Source organism: Octopus bimaculoides, chromosome 19 (genome assembly GCF_046866305.1).
Source record: "Octopus bimaculoides isolate indiv1 chromosome 19, ASM4686630v1, whole genome shotgun sequence".
In the NCBI taxonomy this organism is placed as follows: domain Eukaryota; kingdom Metazoa; phylum Mollusca; class Cephalopoda; order Octopoda; family Octopodidae; genus Octopus; species Octopus bimaculoides.
In genome coordinates this window covers 45,693,606-45,716,105 of record NC_142946.1, presented here as the reverse complement: position 1 = coordinate 45,716,105, position 22,500 = coordinate 45,693,606, and the positions used below count along the sequence as shown (strand labels likewise).

At 36.3% G+C, this 22,500-nt stretch overlaps 1 protein-coding gene across 1 annotated transcript in view; it reads left to right on the top strand.

The window, feature by feature from the left end:
• LOC106881077 (intraflagellar transport protein 80 homolog) overlaps positions 1-22,500 on the top strand; it is a 297,928-nt gene that overhangs the window by 19,728 nt on the left and 255,700 nt on the right. Inside the window, exon 7 of the mRNA XM_089337528.1 lies at positions 12,112-12,249. Within this exon, the coding sequence (XP_089193654.1) occupies positions 12,112-12,249 (138 nt within the window). The remainder of the gene's footprint in view (positions 1-12,111; positions 12,250-22,500) is intronic.

Here is a 22,500-nt window from a genome sequence, read left to right as displayed (position 1 = left end):
ACCATCGCTTGACAACTGATGCTGGTGTGTTTATGTTCCTGTAGCTTAGCAGTTCAGCAAAAGAGATGGATAGAATAAGCACTAGGCTTACAAAGAATCTGGCTTGATTCGTTTGACTAAAGGTGGTGCAAGGCTTGGTGTAGTCTTCCTGCTTGTTCCTGTCAAACCATCCAACCCATGCCAGCACAGAAAATGGATGTTAAATGATGATGATTATTATTAACATTATTAATAATATTATTATTATTATTAGAAATAATCTTTTCTACTAAAGGCACAAAGCCAGAAATTTGGCGGGAGGGGACAAGTCGATTATGCCGACCCCAGTGTTTTACTGGTACTTAATTTATTGACCTCAAAAGGATCAAAGACAAAATTGACCGTGGTAGAATTTGAACTTAGAGCATATTGGCGGACGACATGCCTATGTGCATTTTGCCTGGCATGCTAACAATTCTGCCAGCTTCACCATCTTGTATAATAACAAAAATAATAATAATAATAATAATAATAATAATAATAATATTAATAATATTAATAATAATGATAATAATAATAATAATCTGTTATCTACTCATCGTATATCACAATTATGAATCATGTTGCATGAGGCTTGAAGTACCAAATACTAAATGCTGTGGAGGTATTTCTTTGAACTACTAGAGAGTGAGAGAGAGCGTCTGCAGATATTCCCGATATTCTAACCTGTTCACATCAATACAGGCTCCATTACACTCAAATATTTCCAAGAATAAACTTGTGCAGTGCCACCTATTTACTTAATGCAATGCAAATATATTGCCCTAACCAAAGTAGACGGAGAAAGTAGCTTATTGTGATAGCATTGATTCGCTTTTAACCTGACACAATTAATGGTCAAGCTAAGAGATGAACGCAGTTGACCATTATGCAGGCTGGAACTGATTCGCTGTAAATATTTAATGCGGCTAAGCTCTCCTGTTATATTTCGGTATAAACTGGAGCCGGTGTCTGTTCTGAAAGTCGCATTTTGGTGCATGTTGTCGGTGTGTGTGTTAAGTAGATGCGGTCGAGATTGTTCTTCTGTCTGAGCTTATTGTTGCAATCAGCATGGATGAGTTCACGACTGAAATGATTCCGATGCATAAGATGGTTGCTTTTAGGCGATTGCACATCATTAAGATAGAATATGAACAACATTTGGTAGGCTGGTGGCGGGTAATTGGAACTAAACATGGATACATCAAGAAATAAATACTTAAGTGTGTGTGTGTGTGTGTGTGTGAATAAATATTATTGCAATCATCATCATTTTTGTAACATCCACATATTCAAGCTTGCATGGGTCAGATGGAATTGTTGAAGCAGATTTTTTTCTATGGCTGGATGCCTTTCCTTTAGGAAAGTGTCTTCTTCTATAACCTCGGGACGACCAAAGCCTTGTGAGTGGATTTGGTAGACGGAAACTGAAAGAAGCCTGTCGTATATGTATATATATATGTATATATATATATATATATATATATATGTATGTATGTATGCGTGTGTGTGTGTTTGTGTGTCTGTTTGTTCCCCCAGCATCGCTTGACAACCGATATTGGTGTGTTTACGTCCCCGTCACTTAGCGGTTCAGCAAAAGAGACCAATAGAATAAGTACTAGGCTTACAAAGAATAAGCTCTGGGGTTGATTTGCTCAACTATAAAGGTGGTGCTCCAGCATGGCCGCAGTCAAATGATTGAAACAAGTAAAAGAGTAAAAGAGATACATCCATTTTACCTGAAGTTATAACGGAAAAATCAGAAGTCCACTTACCACCCTCCCAGGGTCATCAGTGCACATTTTTTTTTTTTCATATTCATTTTCCACACACTTGTTTGTACCCTGCAAGGCTGGTTTATTTTTTATTTTGTTCCTGGGTGAAGGCCTTTATATTGAGTGTCAAAGTTTATGTGAAATAATTGCTCATACTTCTACAATCCACAAAATGTTCAAACAACTTCATTTATACAATTCCAAATAATATTTAATTACAAAAAATAAAAAGGTCTTTTTTTTTAAAAAAAAAAAACATAGAATTACTCTGAGGAGTCCAGAAGAGTAAAATAAGAATCAAATGAGTCTGTAGACAAAAAATGGTTGAGAACCTCTGTTTTAGAACTTCACTTATTTGGGTCTCAATAATTTTTGTGTAAATTTAACAAAGAAAATATGTTCCATATTGTTGAAATGATGAGAAATCTAGATTCTCAAGAATTATGTTAATAATATACCAAAAATACCAAGAAAATAAATGTTAGATTCCACACTGAAATTTGAAAAAGTTTAGAGTTTGATGTTAAAAGTTATATCTTATTATTATTATTATTATTATTATTATTATTATTATTATTATTATTATTATTATTATTATTATTATTATTTGTAGTAGTAGTAAAATGGTGAATAATATTTAGAATACATCACAGTGATATTATGTAAATTAGTGCTGATATTTAAACAGTTTATATGTCAAAGGTCATTTATAGGTCATAGCAAGCATCTTGCTAAGTAGTAGATAGGTGAAGTATCAAAGAATTGGTGGTTATTGAAGAATGTTATTACCAGAGTTACACACCAGCTGCAGCGTTGGAATAATTATGGCTGTAATTATGGCAAGTGCCATACAGCAAGAGACAGCGGTAAGCTGTCTCTAGTTTGAGACTTTGATGTGGTTTTTATTTCTTAAAGCCATTTCGCTTTGCTTATGTTTCTTACTAATGGGTCAATATCATTCATTCATTCATTCATTCATTCATTCATCATCATTTTAATGTCCACTTTTCCATGCTTGCATGGGTTATGCAGAATTGGCCAAGGCAGGTTTTCTGTGGCTGGATGATCTTCCCTGTTGCCAACTCTCCTTTCTGTTTGTGAGCAAGCTATTTTTCCTCCATGGCCAGACATGTTTCCACAGGAGAATGGAAACAAACGACACCACTTGTAAGACAGTGACTCTTGATTTTACAGCTATTGTAGAATGTCAAGTAAAAGGAGATGCAAACAGGAGCCAGTCAGGCGAGCCTGGCATCAATCACGTTCAGATAGTGCTATTTATGCACTACCGGCACGGGGGCCAATCAGGCGATACTGACATTGGCCACATTCGGTTGATGCTTTTCCATGTGCCACCGGCACAAGAGCCAGTCAGACGGACCTGGCATCGACCACTTCGGATAGTGCTTTTTACGTCCCACTAGCACATGTATATACATGTATATATATATATATGTTTATATATAGTAGATTGTCTGTAAACATAAAGCTGAAAAAGGACACACACTCTAAGTTATAGAGCAATATATATTAAAGTTAGACAAGGCTGGTTTATGGAATTACCTTAGGTTTCATGTCCATAAAGCCCTATATGGTGAAGGCATATGGCTCAGTGGTTAGAGTGTCGAACTTACGATCATGAGGTTATGAGTTCAAATCACAGACCGGGCTGCATGTAGTGTTCCTGAGCAAGACACTTTATTTCACGTTGCTCCAGTTTGCTCAGCCGTAGAAACAGTTGTGACGTCACTGGTGCTAAGTTGTATCAGCCCCTTTGCCTTTCCCTTGGATAACATCGGTGGCATGGTGAGGGGAGACCGGTATGCATGGTCGACTGCTGGTCTCCCATAAAACAACCTTGCTCTGACTTTTGCCTTGGAGGGTAACTTTCTAGATGCAATCCCATGGTCAGTCATGACCGAGGGGGGTCTCAGCATATATATATATATATATATATATATATATATATATACACACACACACATACACACATTATTTAAAACTGTTTGATCTGGCTTTATGTGACTTCAAGTTTTACAGGATTCTAACAGAAACCTGGTTCTAGGCTCAGATTACCAAATGAATAAATACAGGAAGTTTCCAAAGAATCCCTCCCAACACATGGCTATGATGCTCCCCCACTACTTCTGCTCATGATCAAAGATGCTCATATTGTCAGCCACTAAGGGACATGCTCTACTAGTTATGGTCAAACAACTGACAAGCAAATCTGTGGTATTAAGCAGAATATTTGCTGCAGCCCATCTTTTATACCAGGATATGATGACATTTCCAATCAGTTAAGATCAGAAGCCATGAGAGCCACTACCTGATATTGCATCAGGGCAAAGTCACTACCTGGTACTGCATTATTATTATTATTATTATTATTACCACCATTGTTATGAGATATTTTTGTCTGTACATCTAATTATTTTCTCTATTTTTATTCACCATACTGATGTTGGGTGCAATCAATTTCAATGTCAGATAATTATTTATTTTTTTTATAAGTTTTTATTTATTTTATTTGTTTTTTTTTTCTCTTTTACATAATTACAGCCAAGTTTAAACATATAATTGGCAGCGAATAGTTTTTTGTTGTTGTTGTTGTTGTTGTTGTTGTTGTTAGTTTATGGTAGCAAATTGAGTCGAACGGGTCGGTTGTTGTTGCTCCATTATTACCTGTTGAGAACATGCAAACATTGGCGAAAATGTTTTGGCATTGTTGTTTTATTTATTCATTTATTTTTTTGTTTTTTTTTTTGTTTTGGTTTCTTCTCTTTTCCTGCTGCTTTTTTTTGGTTAATTTTCCTTCAAATTTATGCCTTCCCACCTGATTTCCTTGCTGGTTTTGGCTGACTGACTTCCTGATGTAGCCTGCTCGGAATGCCAAGCACAAGCCACTTCCACCTCCCACCCACCCGTCCTCCTCTTCCTTGCACAGTAGACAACTACGCACAGCAGTTATACTTGTTTGCTCTCGGCTATACACAATAGATTTAATTAATTTTATCTAATTGATGGCCTTTTTATTGAAATCTGCTGGTCCTGCACCGGAGCTGTACAATCTAGCGTTACCTTCCCTACATTATATTTGCACGACTAACCAATTCCTATCGATTTTTGATCTTTCCTTGTTATACTTTCACCGAGCGGATTGTAAAGCAAATTTGGAAGAAAAATAATGAGGAAGAACAGGGAAAAAAGTGTGGAAAAAAATTTAGTTGTTTTATTAAGAAAACATGATAAATTTCAATGTCCAAGTACCATTTGGATATGAATGGTGTCTGCTTAAGAATTATTAAAGCTCCTTACATTTCACACTACAACACACCAAACTACCAAATCTTTAATCTCTAATCCTGTTCTGTGACATATAATTCTTTACCAATGCATTCACCGAACCTTAGAAATGGGAACTATCATGCTTTTTTTTTTCTTATTTGTGTATTTTCATTTCAAATTCTAACACTTAATGTTCTCACTTTTCTGTTTATTTTTTTCATTTTTTATTTGAAAAAATTCTTTTTTTTTTACATAGAAAACAAAATGATTTGGTGTTATTGATCTATCTAATGATTATGAGTTCAATATTTTTAACTGTCGTTGCTTGCCACTTATAGGCAGAAGCATATTAGACGTTGTTAGCCTAAACGATTCCCAGCTAAAGTTAGGTACCGTTTTCACATCTCGGCTCAGTAATTTGTACTAATGAGGGCAACAGATTGTAAAAGTAATGTTTCACAGACCACGTAAACCATTTTGTTGGGAAGAAGAAGGAAAAAATTGTTGAGATCATCATCATCATCATTGTTTTACCAACCATTTTTCCATGCTGACATGGATTGGAAGAAGTTTGTTGAGGCAAATTTTCTATGGCTGGATGCTCTTCCTGTCATCAACCCTTACCTGTTTCCTGGCAAGGTGGTATTTTCTTACAGTCAGACATGTTTTTTGCAGAATATTGGGACCAAATGACATTCATTTACAAACAATCACACAATGTCAAGACAAGGAAATACAAGCATGCACACTCACATAGGATTTTGCTTATCAACTACCCCAACTTCATGCATCCAACCACAGAAACCATGCCAAAGCAGACCTTGGAGTATAAGACTGTCCTTGGACTCTCAATTCCTATAGAAATGGTCAAATCATGCTTGCATGGAACAAAGATGTTAAATGATGATTTTATATATGTGTGTGTGTATATATAGAGAGAGAGGGAGAGAGAGAGAGATAGTTGAAAAATTGATTTATAAACAACAGAGTTTGAATATGTAGTAATTCAGGACTCAATTAAAAACAGGTCGTTAAATTGGAACAGGTTATTACATTGCAGTAAATCTAGTAATTATCCATTTGGTGGTATCTGAATGAAACAGCTGTTGAGCAAAAATAAAGTATGGACTGCATTTGAAATTCTTGCTTTTATGCAAAATATGTTGCTCTTAAACACACACACACACACACATATATGCACACACACACATATATGCACACACACATACACACACCCACACACAAAACAATTCGAATGAAGACAGGAAAAGATGCAGACATTGTTGTAAAAATTTCCCCAAATTAGCATTAAGTTTTCTGTTTTTGTTTTTTACTTCTTTTTAACGAGACACAATATTCCAGACTAATGACATGAAATTAAATAAAGTTGGCGGATCGGGGTACATCTGACAAGCTTTGATTTTTCTTTCTTTCTTGTTTTTTTTTTTGTCTTATCAGCACTTCAATGTCTTTTAGCAATTCCTGTATCAATTTAATTCTTCTTCTAATAGGTTGATATGCTCACTACACTCACATTATGGGAAACGAGAATGTAACATTGCTTATTTTAGTGCACTTGAAGTCGGTTTCAAAGAAAGCTGGAAAATATTTTAAAGTAGACTATTGTTATCGAGAAGTATTAACGATGTATTGAGTAGCAGCGAAATTGGTTTTACGCTATGAACTCTGTCCCTTTTGAACTAAACTTCAGCAGCGTTAAGCTCATACCAAATACCCCCTCCTACCCTGGAAAGATAGTTAATGGTTTTTGCAAAGAAATGCAAGCTCACCATCATCATCACCACCATCATCATCATCATCACCATCATCACCATCATCACCATCATTGTCATCATTTGACTATGGGATTGCATGTAGAAAGTTACCCTCTGAGGCACAAGTCCAGGCAAGGTTGTTTATGGATGACCAGCAGTCGCCCATGTGCACCAGCCTCCCCTCTCTACACCACCAGTGTTATCTTAGGGAAAGGCAATGACTGATACAGGTTATATATGTGTGTGTGTATGTGTGTGTGTGCGTGTGTGTGTGTGTGTGTGTGTGTGTATATATATATATATATATATATATATATATATATATATATACTCTTTTACTCTTTCAATAGTTTCAGTCATTTGACTGCGGCCATGCTGGAGCACCGCCTTTAGTCAAGCAAATCGACCCCCAGGACTTATTCTTTGTAAGCCTAGTACTTATTCTATCGGTCTCTTTTGCCGAACCACTAAGTTACGAGGACGTGAACACACAAGCATCGGTTGTCAAGCGATGTTGAGGGGACACACACACATACATATATATATGACGGGCTTCTTTCAGTTTCCATCTACCAAATCCACTCACAAGGCTTTGGTCGGCCTGAGGCTATTATAGTAGAATACACTTGCCCAAGGTGCCACACAGTGGGACTGAACCCAGAACCATGTGGTTGGTCATTGTTTTTCTTTTTTCAAACAAATACATATATGATAGATCGCTAGCCACTAACCATGATAGATCGCTAGCCACTAACCCTTTTTCTATCTTCTCTCCTTGTTTATATTCTTGTGTTCCTTTCTGTGGAAGAGCATAGGCTCGAAACGTAAAAGTCTTTCTCACTTCCCGAGCGTTAAACTAATACATCTGTTTGTTGGTTACACACCCATCTTCATCTTTTGTTTTGTTTGTAAATTCTCACTATACACACACATACATACACACACACACACACACACACACACAATTATATATATATACACATTCACACATGCATGCATAGACACAAACACACACACAATATACATATGTCTTTACTGGTTTCATTGATATTAAACATGGAGACGAAATAGGTAAATTCAATAATGATCTGGCATTGAATAATTATTTCTGTTGCTGCTGCTGTCTGCCTACATACGCTTTTCTTCTTTGCTTCAATTAATTCCAGTTTTCAATGTTATAAGTTGGGTTCAATTTATCCATACCAGAGAATAGACAAATATATATATATATACATATATTGTTGTTGTTATCTCTGCAGTTAATACAAAAGACAAGGCCATACGGTGCTGTCTATGACATCATTTAAATGCAGATATTCACTGCTGCATAGATAAAAACTTTTTAGTTTTGTTTCATAAGTGGATGACTCAGATTATTATTATTATTATTATTTTTTTTTTTTTTCGGGAGACCTATAAAAACTGTTCTGAATGAATCCCCAAAGTTAGATCTTTAGTAACTAATGAATGCTTAATTAAGATTAACTGGAAGTTTTCATAAGAGGTAAAAAAAAAAAATGATGTATTTCTTTAGTTGTAAACTTAGTCATGTTAGAGTTTTCAAGGCTTTTGTTGTAATGCTTGTTTGAAATCTATGTAGAACGTAGTATTCTGTTCATAATAAAGAACTGGAATAATACTTTTATGCAGTCTTAAAGGAAACTATTTTGTTTACACGGAATCTTTCTTTGGTAATGTTGTAAAACCAAACGATGTGTTGTTGCCTACATTTTCTAAGAAATGTGTCATACCTGTGAGGCTAGAGAATTGGTTTTAATGAATCAGATAAATCTGGTTCCATCTTATCCGCAAGGAATTGAAATTTAGTATTCCCAAGACAAACCATTTCTGGTTTGTTGATACTTGTTATTTGTATTTGGGGTAACTTTTCACCATTTTGTTTTATAAATCTTAATGTTTCCAGTGTAGTTAAAGAAATAAGAAACAGAAAGTGAAAATGTTGAGTCAGAATAAATGAAGATTTTCAACATAGGTGCAGGTGCGCCTGTGTGATAAAGAGCTTGCTTCCCAACCACATGGTTTTGGGTTCAGTCCCACTGCGTGACACCTTGAGCAAGTGTCTTCTACTATAGCCTTGGGCTGACCAAATCCTTGTGAGTGGATTTGGTTGATGGTAATTGAAAGAAGCCTGTCGTATATATGTGTGTGTGTGTGTGTGTGTGTTGATTGCAGGCAGTGAGATTGAACCTGGAACCTTGGGCCTGCAATCTGCTGTGGTGGAATCCAAACACCCCCATGGATGGATAAACGAATGGTTCTGAAATGGATAAATATGCATGTGTGCTGGAGATAGAGAAGGGTGTCCTATGCACAGCCATATATTATACAGAGAGTCGTAGAAGCTAAATGGAAGAGATATCGTTGGTTTATGTGTTGGTGATTTGAACATTCGGTGAACGAATATATCATAAGTCCAAAATCATGATTGGGTAGGAATAAGACATTGTATATGAGATGTAGCTGTTGTCTCTGCTGCCAAACAAATATATTTATTTTGTTTAATTAAACTTGATTATTTCATTTTACTTTAAAAAGAAATGAAAAAATATGAACTTTCAAGTTTGTTACAAAAAAAAAAAAAAAGTATGTAATTTATGAAGTTATTTTTGTTAGTTTTTACAGCGTTTCTCTGAAGTGGTTGTCATGTTGAGATTTTGAGATGAAACCCCATGCTGTTGTATCCATAATAAGAACAGCTTAATATTTTTCTATTTAAAAAAAAAAATCTCTCTAGATTAAGTTTAAGAAATATATATATGTGTGTGTGTGTGTGTGTGTGTGTGTGTGTGTGTGTGTGTGTGTGTGTATCTGTGTGTGTGTGTGTATTTATAGTATTGAATCTAGCCGTAAGCCATCTTCATTGGAAATTGACAGAAAAATATATCTCAGACAACCACGATTACTTTTATTTATAGTTCGAATGTAATTTAAGAGGTAATTTTTATAATGTCTAGGAGGACATCAAGGACATCACTTGTGAAAAAAAAATGATTTCAATGAGATGTTTATATAAAGTGATGATGTTCAATTTCTTTTGAAGTTTTCGAAAAAAATAGAAGGTCCTGTTGTTGTTATAGTGTAGCCCCGAGTCAGATCTGATCGAGCAGGCCTATGATCAAAGATATTGAATCATGACCATGTGATCTTTTTTCCTTTCTGTTTTATTTATTTTTTTCCTTTCTTTGTTTCTTTTTCGAGACATTGTTATGAAGGCCTACGTTATTAGACGTGTCTTTCCCATTTCTTAAGATGATTGTAAGATTTGAGGGTGATTTGTCTGTTGCTTTTAACAGGTTGTAAATCATTCCCGTTTCTGAAGATGATAGTATGATTTGAAGGAGATTTGCTTGTTGTTTCTAGCAACTTGAGTAAATCATGTTACGTGAAAAGTCAGACTGTTGTTGTTGGTGTTGTTTAAATACACCATAAGTCACGATGATACCCTCTACAACTTCATCAGGGGTTCAGGGATGAAGGCAAAGTGAATTGCTTCATGGTGCTGTTTTATCTCACAGACAGTGCCCAACTGACCCTACTATACTGTGTAGTTGACAAAATCAAAAACAAACAATAGGTATGTGTGAAATTAAAAATATAAAACAGCGACAATTTACCCATCGCACCCTGTATATAGAACAAATAGTGAGGGATTTTCCAGCAATTGCTCTGATGAAGGTGTCTTTAATTTTCTTAGATATTTCAATTTACCTCGATTGGTTAATAAACCAATTGAGTAAACCTATCTATAATGACTATTGGAAACAGGTGTAAGCCAAATTTGCTATAATAATATGTAATGAGCATTATTTTAACTTGTCTATTAACTTGTCTATATATATATATATATATATATATATATATATATATATATATATATATATATATATATATTGTAAGTGTGTGTGTGTGTATGTATTTTTGGTTTTTTGAGGAATGGTGTGTCATGGCATTAAATTTATTCCACTGCTTTTGTGAGTGCATATAAACCACTTTATTTATCATAATTTGGTTGAAAATTTCCATGAATAATTAGTACAAAATTTCAAATGGCATATTCCATAATTAAAAATTTGATATTTGCTTTCACAAGAAAAAGAAATGTTAATTGACTAATTAATTATGCAGAAAAATTAGTTAAAAACTTACAGATTTCTACTTGTTCTTGAAATTGCTTAATTAAACAAAACCAAAAATAAAAAAAAAATTGAATTAATTTTTTGACATGTTTATTGTTGTGTGTTCCCACAATGGTAATTTCTGGTTATTTTGCTTCAATTACATTAATTAATTGTAAAAATAATTCTTGCAGTAGGTCATAGAGATTTAAATGCTTGCCATAGACCGTCTTCTTGGTAGTCTCTTGAGTCCAAGAAAGATGGCTCTGCAATATTATGCTGCATAACCTGCACTGATGATTTGTTTATAGTGATCAAATGCTCGTGCCTCACATTAGCTCACATCCTCCATCAAATCAACATGGCCTGCACTGGGCCCACGGTGTGCCACAGGTCAGATGTCAAAGTGGTTGCAGAGTGACATGAGATGAAGTGTTTTATTCAAGAACGCAATGCACTGCCTGGTCACGGAGTCAAAACCAAAGTCTCGCAGTCATAGACAGTGTATGGAACTCTGAAAGGGTGCTTGTTATCTGTCTGTCTGTCTGTCTATCTGTCTGTCTGTCTGTCTGTATGTATGTATGTATGTGTCTATATAGTTCTAGGCTAGTGTCAAATGTAGGGACCTGCATATTCTTACCTAAGATAATAATGTTCTGTTAGGCACAGAGATGCTTAAATTCTTAAGCATTGGTTATTTATGCTTGATATAGTTAAATAAAGGTATTTTCATAATGGCATAAAGCCCTCCCCACAAAAACTCAGAGTCTTTAATGAAAATTCTTGTCAAGAAAGTCGTGGGAGAGAACTCTGAAGTTGGAATTGATTAAAAATTAAATGAAAACCCTGAATGGTCAGTGAATCCAATTTTTTGAAGGTACACTGCCAAATTTTTAGTATTTGATAAAATAATTGAAAAACTTGCCATCACACCTGGAAAAAAATTATATGTAAAAAAGAAAAATCTACAATAATTTTGTAATTTGTCTTTATTTTCTTCCTCTGAATAACAATGGCTAAATGTAACAACAAAGAAATTTTTTTAGAAAACATTTTCTTTGAATTACTGTTTTATTTCCATCATTTTTAATTGTTAAATTTCCTCATTTTGTTTTCCAGATTTGGAATTCCTATGGAGTTCCGATGTATTCCAGTTCCGCCTACGACTATCCGATAACTTCTTTGGCCTGGAATCCTAGTGGAGAACTGTTTGTTGTTGGCTCCTTCAGCAGTCTTCGACTCTGTGATCGCAGCGGGGTAAAGTCTTTTATTACTTGCTTCAAATACAGAATTAACGATGCCATTAACACTTCAATTGCAGTGAATTAATTACTCTTACTTGTTGTAAATAGCTGCAAACAGTTCTTTTACTAAAAATCCCACGAGAAAACTCCCCACCCCTTAATATCAAATATTACAGTTTTATTTAAAATATTACAAATTTCATTGCAGGCATGGCTGTGTGGTTAAGAAGTTTGCTTTCAAAGCATACATGTTGGGTTCAGTCCCATTGCGTGGCTCCTTGGGCAAATGTTGTCTTCTGTAACCTCAAGCTGACCAATGCCCTTGTGAATGAAAAGTCTGTGTGTGTGTGTGTGTGTGTGTGTGTGTGTAGAACCCCATATGTGTTTGTGTGTGTCTTTGTGTTTCTCCCATCACATTTTCATCATCATCATCATCATTATCATCATCATTGTCACCATCATCATCATGATTATGATCATGATCATCATCATCGTCATCATCATCGTTTAATGTCCGTTGTCCATACTGGCATGGGTTGGACAGTTTGACCAGAATGTAGATTTGATGTAAGGCTAACAGTTGTTTCATCTTCTTTTAGCTTTAGTGCATTTATATATAAATTGCTGCAGGTAAACAAACAGGACCGACTTGGCACTGCAGCTTTTGACTGAAATTCCTTACTTGCCATTGCAGGCTTCACAGATCCATTCCATTTTACAGGTGAGATTTATCATGAAAGATAAATAAATAACAACAATGAAGAGATGGGTCAGTGAGGCTGCTTCATCATGGTTGCTTCATTTACTAGAAATAGCTGCCAAGTACCTCATATCAAACTCATCTGTCTTAAGGAGAATGACATAGTGGACAATATAGTTCCAGATCGTCACTGCCAGCAGTGCATTGGTCTCTTATGGGTTTGTCTTGCATTTCTTTTGTGGCCAGGGAGCTGCTGTCCTCCTTATAACACCAGTGCACATAGTGGCACTCTGGCACACCACTGAGTGCACTCGTTCATGCTACCAGATCCACCTTGTGTGACACCTGTTGAGATGGCAAGGGCTTTGACCATCACAGTTTATTTAATGCTGGTCAGCCCAGGGGTGCTTTTTATTTCTGTTGGTGAGCATGGCTGTGGTGCCCAAAACAAATACATCTTTTCTCACTCCACTTTTTTTTTTCAACTCACATCCTCCTTTAATGATGGACATTGAATGAGAATAATGATAATGACCGGATGCTCACAGCTGTTGCATCTACGATCATACATCTACTCGATCAGGGCCGACCTTGGGATAAACAATAAAAGCAAGATGTAGTGTCTTGTTATTTTGAGTGTATTTGGCCAGCCATTGCTTCCTTTTAAAAGCCTCACAATATTAGCTTTGGTTGTTTAATTGGAGTGTATTAGTAGAGACTGTTACAGGATAGAGATTTGAGTTAAGTAGAGTAATTTTTAAGATATTTCTCTTTAATTCTCTCCAGAAGAAGGGTTCTCAATGATATACAGAATTGGAACATGGCCGAATAGAATTGTTGGCACTCTGTTGAATTAAATCTATTTGTGTCTTGACTGAAATCTGATTACAATTCCAGTGAAATCTTCTGTTTAATATGATTGATGTTAGAACTGTAGGAGATGATGGCCACGTTGTAATGAGAGCCGAGAATAATACTTAGTTCTTTCAATCAATACAAGTATTTAAAAGTTGAAGAGGTTATCGCAAGAGAAAGAGAGAGAGAGAGAGAGATTCTGCATTAAGGACAAAGCTCGAATGATGTTCACATAAGAGGTTGTGGGAAAGAGGCATGATTATTTGTAGAGTGTTTGGCCAGTTGCCATACATCAGGCTGTCGCCGTGTGTCATGTGGCTGTTGTTGCTTTCACTCAAGTGTGCCTCTGACATTGCTTATTTCTCAGAACAGAAAATGTTGACCTTTGTGTCCATTGTTTTCATTATTAGGATCTTGGATGGTGGATGGATAAGCTTACAGACTTACACGCAGTTAACAAATGTTATTATAGTTCCGATGTAGATGCATGCATGGCAGTATGATGAAGGTGTTTGTGTCTCAATCACATGGTTTTGGTTTCAGTCCCACTGCACGGCAACTCAGGCAGTTGTCCCCTACTATAGCCCTAGGAGTGGTTGTGTGGTAAGTAGCTTGCTTACCAACCACATGGTTCCGGGTTCAGTCCTACTGCGTGGCACCTTGGGCAAGTGTCTTCTATTATAGCCTCGGACCAACCAAAGCCTTGTGAGTGGATTTGGTAGACAGAAACTGAAAGAAGCCCGTCGTATATATATACATATATATATATATATATATATATATATATATATATATATATATATATATATGTATGTGTGTTTGTGTGTCTGTGTTTGTCCCCCCACCATTGCTTGACAACTGATGGTGGTGTGTTTACGTCCCCCGTAACTTAGCGGTTCAGCAAAAGAGACCGATAGAATAAGTACTAGGCTTCCAAAGAATAAGTCCTGGGGTCGATTTGCTCGACTAAAGGCGGTGCTCTAAATGACTGAAACAAGTAAAAGAGTAAAGAGAGAGAGTGTGTATATATATATATATATATATATATATATATATATATATATATATATATATATAAAAGCCAAATTCTCTTCTTTTTAAAGCTTTCTTTTTGTTTTAAAATTTGTTAAAATTGTTATCTCCACTGTTATTATTATATTTTCAATTGTTGTATATAAAATATGTTTTGCTGTAAGAAACTATGCCAAATCATTTTGGAATCTGGTGCAGCCCCTCAGCTTACCAGCCTTGTCCAACTCATGCCAGCAAGGACAATGGACTTTAAATGATGATGATTATGATGATATATATATTGTGATCAAATGTTCATGCCAAACATTTGCTCACTCACACCATCAAATCGATGTTGCCTGAACAGTTGTATGGTGTACCACGTGTCAGGTGTTGTAATGATTGTAGAGTGAAGGCACTGAGTGAAAATAAAAATAAAAATTCAACACAGACAGGACAAATTTTAACAAATATTGTATTAGTTTAATGCTTAAAAAGAAAGAGAGTCTTAACATTTCGGACACTAGTCCTTCATCAGAAAGAAAGTACACAGAAGCGTGTGAAAGAGCAAAAGTGATTGAGAAGAGAGAAAGTGTGTGTGTGTGTGTGTGTGTGGTGGTGGGGAGGCTTATGGTGGGTGGGGGAGAGGCGAACATAAGAAGGAAAATGTGTAAGTGTATGGGAGTCAGGTGGAAATGTACTTCTATGGAGGGGAGGAGTTAAGAAGGGAGGAAATGGCATATAGGAATGTATCCATATTTTGGGATGAGCATAAGTGGTGGTATGGGTGTGCTGGTGTATGCATCTCTGTGTATGTGTGTTTGTGGTGTGTGTGTGTGTGTGTATGTGGGTAGAAGTATGTATGTACAGTAGTGCTGTTGGTTAGCATGTGTGTGTGTGCGTGTGTGCGTGCACGAGCGCGCGCTCTAGACGACAAAAGTGTTTTATTGATTGTAGCCTGAAATTTTGCTGGTCAGTTTAAGTATATTGAAAGTATGATGTCTTCAGAGAAAGAAGATAACTAATAAATAACATTGTTTTTAGGCTTTGTTTTATTTTTGTTTTACTTTTTTGTTCTTACATCATCAGATCAGTTTATCTGACATTTATGAGTACGTCTTTAGGAAGTAATATGTCTAACAGTCTTCATAGAATCTCGTTTTGCAACTGATAAAAGAGGGTGACCGTTCGTTTTAAGTGTTCTTCAAAAGATGAATGCTCCAGATAAAAAACGATTTCAATAGATCTTTGTGCAGCTGTTTTTGGAGTTAGTTTGAAATAATTTCATTTGTTTGGCTCCAAAACACTTTTGACTTAAAAAGTAGCTAAAAAAAAAAGAAGAAAAGAAAAGAAAAGAAAAGAAACGAAAATAAGTGTAATGTTTCATTTCTTTTTAAAATTACAAAATGTTAATTGAAAATTGTTTGCCGAAGTTAAAAGTAAAAATGAAAAAAGGAAATGTATAACTATTAAAATAATCTTTTTTATTCCTTAGAATATATCTGAAAATTCATTCAGGTGTGAAATTCTGCTATGCTGACGACAACAGCTCCAACATCATATTGCGTATATTTTATATAGCATTTTCCCACTTTCGTGAAATCGGAGCAAGGTGTCTGCCCGGTTTTAGTTTCTCAGAATTATTATTTGTCTTACTGTTATTGCTCTGTTACTATACTATTATTATTATTATTATTATTATTATTATTATTATTATTATTATTATTATTATTATTATTATGTAAGGTAGTGAGTTGGCAGAAACGTTTGTGCACCGGGCGAAATGCTTAGTGGTGTTTCGACTGTCACAATGTTCTGAGTTCAAATTCCACCAAGGTCGAATTTGCCTTCCATCCTTTTGGGTTCGATAGATTAAGTACCAATTACATACTGGGGTCAATCTAATCAACTGGCCCCCCTCTCCAAAAAATTTCGGACCTTGTACCAAGAGTAGAAAAGATTATTATTATTATTATTATTATTATTATTATTATTATGTAAGACAGCGAGCTGGTGGAATCATTAGCGTGTTGGACAAAATGCTTAGCCATATTTCATCCGTCACTATGTTTTGAGTTCAAATTCCTCTGCAGTCAAATTTGCCTTATGTCCATTCGGGGTTGATAAATTAAGTGATTTCTGCAAGTCATGTTGCTTCAGAAAATTTGACATATCTCAACAGAAAGTAGTCTCAAACATGACGTTTCTTCACAAATGATAGACTGTTATGCAAAACTATGTTTGGCAGATTCCCTAAATGTAGTGGATAGTTTCATCTGGCAAGAATGAGTAATCCTGCGAGGGACTGGCGTCCTGTCCAGGTGGAGAACTTATATGCACTGAAAACCGGTAAACTGGCCCTTATGAGCCTGGCATGGCTCAAGAAGGAAACGTTTTATGGAGGAGACTGAATGCTTTTTAAGTGGCATGTTTAGCAATAGAGTTGGGTATTTTTTGAAAGCATAACAGCCTAATTCAAAAAAGAGTGGGAAAATTTCATGGGAGTGTTGTCTCTATAGGGGACAATGGGATTCTGTTTGTGAGTGAAGTGCAGATTGCTGATGCTTGTGTACAAAGTGTGGTGCTGCATGGCGGCAAAACATAAGTATCGAATGTGGAGGATATGTGGAAGCTGGAAAGAGACGAGAAGAGGATGCTGTGTTGGATGTGTAAAGTTAATGTGAATGAATGATGGAACAGGAATGAGCCAAGAGAAAAAGTGGGTACAAGGAGAATTAGATGTGGTGTGCTGGAGAGGAGAAGACTAGTGATGTGGGCTTGTGATGAGAATGAAGGATGACATTTGGATGAAAAAGGTGCCAAGCAGGCCAAGTGGAAGGAATCTGCTGAAAAGAGAGACTGAAAGAGATGTGGAAAGAAGAAACGGTAAGAGCAAATCTCAAGAGGTTTGAACCCGATGAAGATGATGACAAAGAACTGCTGCATGTAGTGAGGTACTCTTCAGGGGAAAGTCTGTCAGACGCATGCTGGCATGAGGAAGGATTGGTGGTGGTGGTGGTGGTGGTTATTGTTCTTGTTGACAGTGGTAAGGAGTGGGAAAATGAGAGGAAGTGAAACAGATTGAGAGATACGTAAGAAAAAGGGAAAAATTGAGAGAGAGAGAGAGATAGAGAAAGAAAGAAAGAAAGAGAGAGAGCTAAAAACAAATAAATATTCTGCATATCTTTCAGAAAATAGAAAACTAATTTCTGTCTTTCAGAATTATGAAATGGTAAATATCTATTTTTTGGTTGGGGATGAAATGCAAAATCTTGATGCATGTGCCAAAAGCAATTGTGTATTAATATTTAATATTTTCTGAAATTCACGAAAGATGTGCATTTCTTCAAAAAAATACTAAATGGAAATTTATTGTTCACAACAATTCTTCAAACGTGGGGGGAAAAAAATGCACTTTTTTGAATTTACAGTGGGAACGTTAGACAGATTAGTAATGGATATATGGAATCGATGCAGGTGAAAGTATCACTGAAGAATTTTCTATGAATAATAAACAGGATTCTTTCATCGTTACTTTTATATTTTACTTATTTTAGTCATTAGACCGTGGCCATGCTGGGGCACTAGCTTGAAGAATTTTCAATCAAATGAATTGCCACCAGTACTTATTTTGTTTCAAGCCCTAGTGCTTATTCTGTTGGCCTGTTTGTCTCTTTTGCTGAACCATTGAGTGATAGGGATGTAAACACACCAACACTGGTTGTCAAGTGGTGGTGGGGAACAAACACAAGTAGAAAGACGCACACACACGCACACACACACACACCGATGCCAGGGCTGCCTGACTGGCTCCGATGCTGGTGGCATGTAAAAAGCACCATCTTCTTTCCACATGGCCATGGATGAAGCTTTGATTTAAATACTTATTTGGCAAACCAATGAATGGCTCTCCTACATGGTTCTTGAGTTTGCTTGGTATTTGCTGCCAAATATCCTCCAATGCTACTTCCTACATGTTAGTGCCACATAAAAAGGTGATGGTGCCATGTAAAAGCACTGGTGATGGTGCTGCATAAGATGCACCAGTGATGTCGCATAAAAGCATGGGTAATAGTGCCATGTAAAAAAGCACTGGTGATGGCACCATGTTGAAAGCTGGGGGTGGTGCCATTTAAAAATCACTGGTGAATCTGCCACATAAAAACCACTCAGTACTCTCTTTAAATTGGTCAATGTGACGAAGAACATCCAGCTGTTGGAACCAAGTCAAAACAGACTATGGAACCTGGTGTGACCTTTGTACTTGCCAGCTCCTGTTCAACCTTCCAACCCATGCCAGCATGGAAAATGGACGTTAAATGATGACGGTGACAAGAATTGTGATGTATGTTTCAAAATGGAAATATAAATGGAAATTGTGTGAAAAATGTCACTGTGACACAAACATGATTAAATCAATTATTTGTCTTTCATATATTTTATACACTGTAAACAATTAAGCTGGTGTCAACATCCTTCGTTGTATTCTATTCTTATTGATTGCTATAAGAAATTCTTCATTGGTTTTTACTTCTGTTGAGAAATTTTCATTAGCTTTTAAGTTTTCTTTCACAAGTCTCTGTTTATGGTTGTGTGTGATGTATGTCATTATTGCGAGCGTTCGTGGCTTCTCGGTTGATGTATCTGGTTCACGATTGTCAGGTCTGGTGTTCGATTCCTAGTGGTGTGTTGTGTTTTTTGAGCAAGACTCTTTATTCCATGGTGCTCCAGTCCATTCAGCTGGCAAAAAAACGAGTTGTACCCGTAATTCACAAGGGGGTCAGCCTTGTTACATTCTATATCAGCCTGGATCTCTCTGAGAACCGCATTAAGGGTACACATGTCTGTGGAGTACTCAGCCTCTTGCATTTTAATTTCATGAGGCAGATGTTCCATTGATTGGATCAGCGGGAACCCCTGTTGCCGTAACTGGTAGACTGCCTGTTAATGTCATAATCATCATCATCGTTATTGTTTTAACGTCCATTTTTCCATGCTTGCATGGGTCAGACGGAGTTTATTGAGACAGATTTTTATACAACCAAATGGTTTTTTCAGTTGCCAACCTTCACCTGTTTCAAGCAAGGTAATATGGCCAGACATGTTTGCTGCAGAATATTCAAAATTAATGACATTCATTTATGACAATCATGTTATAAACAAGAAGCCATTTGACAGGAAGTTCTTTCTAAGATGAGGCCAAACTTTGCCTCTCACACAGAAGAGTGCTTAGTTCTTGCTTTTGCTTTTAAAAAATTTTTTCAACTGCGAAAATCACAACACTTTAAATCAGAGTTACATGCAATTCTGGATTTGGCAACAGTTGTGGTTACAGGACTTTAAGAGATAATTCTGTACAATGGGTTCCCCACCCATTGTACAGTCAAAGGTTTAAGGAGGTTTTGTAATGAATTTCTCCAGCAAATAAATGATCATGCCTGGATTCTTGGTGTGATTGTTTATTTGTTGGAGAAATATGAGCAGAGAAGAAACAAAAATGTAAATCTGAAAAATAAAACAACAAAAAAAAGCAAACAACAATGAAAATATAAAAAAAAAAAACAATATAAAACACAAAGAATAAGTTTCTCTTGTTGCAGCTGATTTCATGTATAAAATTTCATTATTACTAATTTAAAAAACAAAAAGGAGTAATATGTGCACAAGCTTAATTATCATCATCACCACCATCGTCATCATCACCACCACCATCATCATCATCATCACTATCACTCCAATCGTCATTATCATCATCATCATCAACAGTATCGTCACCACCACCATCATCATCATCATCATAACCACCATCATCACCATCATCATCACCACCACCATCATCATCTTCATCATCTTCATCATCATCATCACCATCATCATCATCACTATCACCACCACCATCATCATCGCCACTATCATCATTATCATGATCATCACCACCATCACCATAATTATCATCATCATCATCACTACCACCACTACCACAAACACCACCACCACCACCACCACCATCATCATCACCATCATCATCCTCATCACCACCACCATCGTCATCGTCATCATCATCATCACCATCATCGTCATAACCACCACCACCATCATCATCATCATCATCATCAGCATCATCATCATCCTCATCGTCATTATCAGCATCATCATTTTCTTTGCTTGCATCACATTGTACAGCGGTGGGAGGATCGTTATTCAAGCTCACACGTATTGACACTAGTTGCTGTGGTTGCTGCCCTTTTGTCGTTTCCCCTTCAGTTCTTTGCGTTCCTGTGTATTCCCCGTATCTTCCTCTTTCCCAGGTCCATTCCCACCGGAACAACTCAGCACTCCTCCATTCCTCTGTCAACCTTCATATGCATCACATGTCTGTACCAGCACACTCTCCTCTCTCCTCTCCCCTTCTCTCACCCTGTCCACGCTCCCCTTCTATCTCTCCCCCTTCCCAATTTTCTCTCTTTTGCACATTGCATCTGATTCTTCACCTGCATTTTCTTCTTCTCTCAGCTCATCTGTCCTCTGCCGTTCATGCAAACCAACACAGCACATTCAGCAGAGTACGCCTGCCTAATTCCCATCCAGTCTTTACAAAGCCTTTGTATTTCAGCATCCACGTTCCACTGCCATGTAGTATCGCACTTTTGCTAACAAGCATCAGAGAGTCAGCCCTTCACTTGGAGAAAAAGAAAGAAAGAGGGGGGAAGCGAGAGAGAGAGCGGTTTCTTTGTTGAAAGAGTTCAGTTACTATCAAAGCGGGTTTAACAGCCTGTTAGACAATAATTTAACCAGTAAAGCAAACTTGATATTCCTTAATGGTTTCTTGGATAAAGATTTCAAGGTTCAATTCACCAGACTTAAAACCATTTTTGAGTCTTCCTTAACTCCCATGAATCATTCCGTTTCTTTAAATTCCTTAATAAGGGAAATACACCAAACGTCTAAAAAGAATTCAGAAATTATGAACCTTTGTAGTTTAGTTTTGAAATGAATAATGATCGGTTTAAGTGGCCCCACTTTTGTGTTGGGGTGTGGCTTCATTTTGTTGATAAAGGCTGAAGATATATTGAGATGTAGAAACTCCCTACTCTTCTTTGAAAATGGAAAGAAAGAGTTTCTAGTGTTGGTTTCATGATACATATATATATATATATATATATATATATATACACACAGGGTTGGCCGAAAGTCACCTAACAGTATATAAAAACCCATTTAATTCCCAGATGAAAACAAAGAATTATTTTGTATGAGACTTCGCTAATAAATAGACAAATGTTGAAATTAGAAAAGCACTCGAAGAGCGCAGACCTCCGCCAAGCAGCTCATTTCCACCCATATACACGCATGTTGAAAATCGCCCAATTTCCTAAACCAACACCAATGAAGAGCTCCGCTCAGAATGTGAAATCCTCTTTCTTTTTTCTTTCCTTCCCTGAACATCCAATAACACAGTACTTGTACCATGTCCTTGTGTTGTTTTTTCTTGGTTGTTCTTTGTTTAGATTATATATATATATATATATATATATATATATATATATATTTGTAAGTTTGTATGTATTTTACCACTGGTATATTTGTCATTTATAATAGTGGTAAAATATATATTTATGTGTATATACACACACACACACACACACACACACACACACACACACACACATACATATATGTTAGTATATATGTCATATA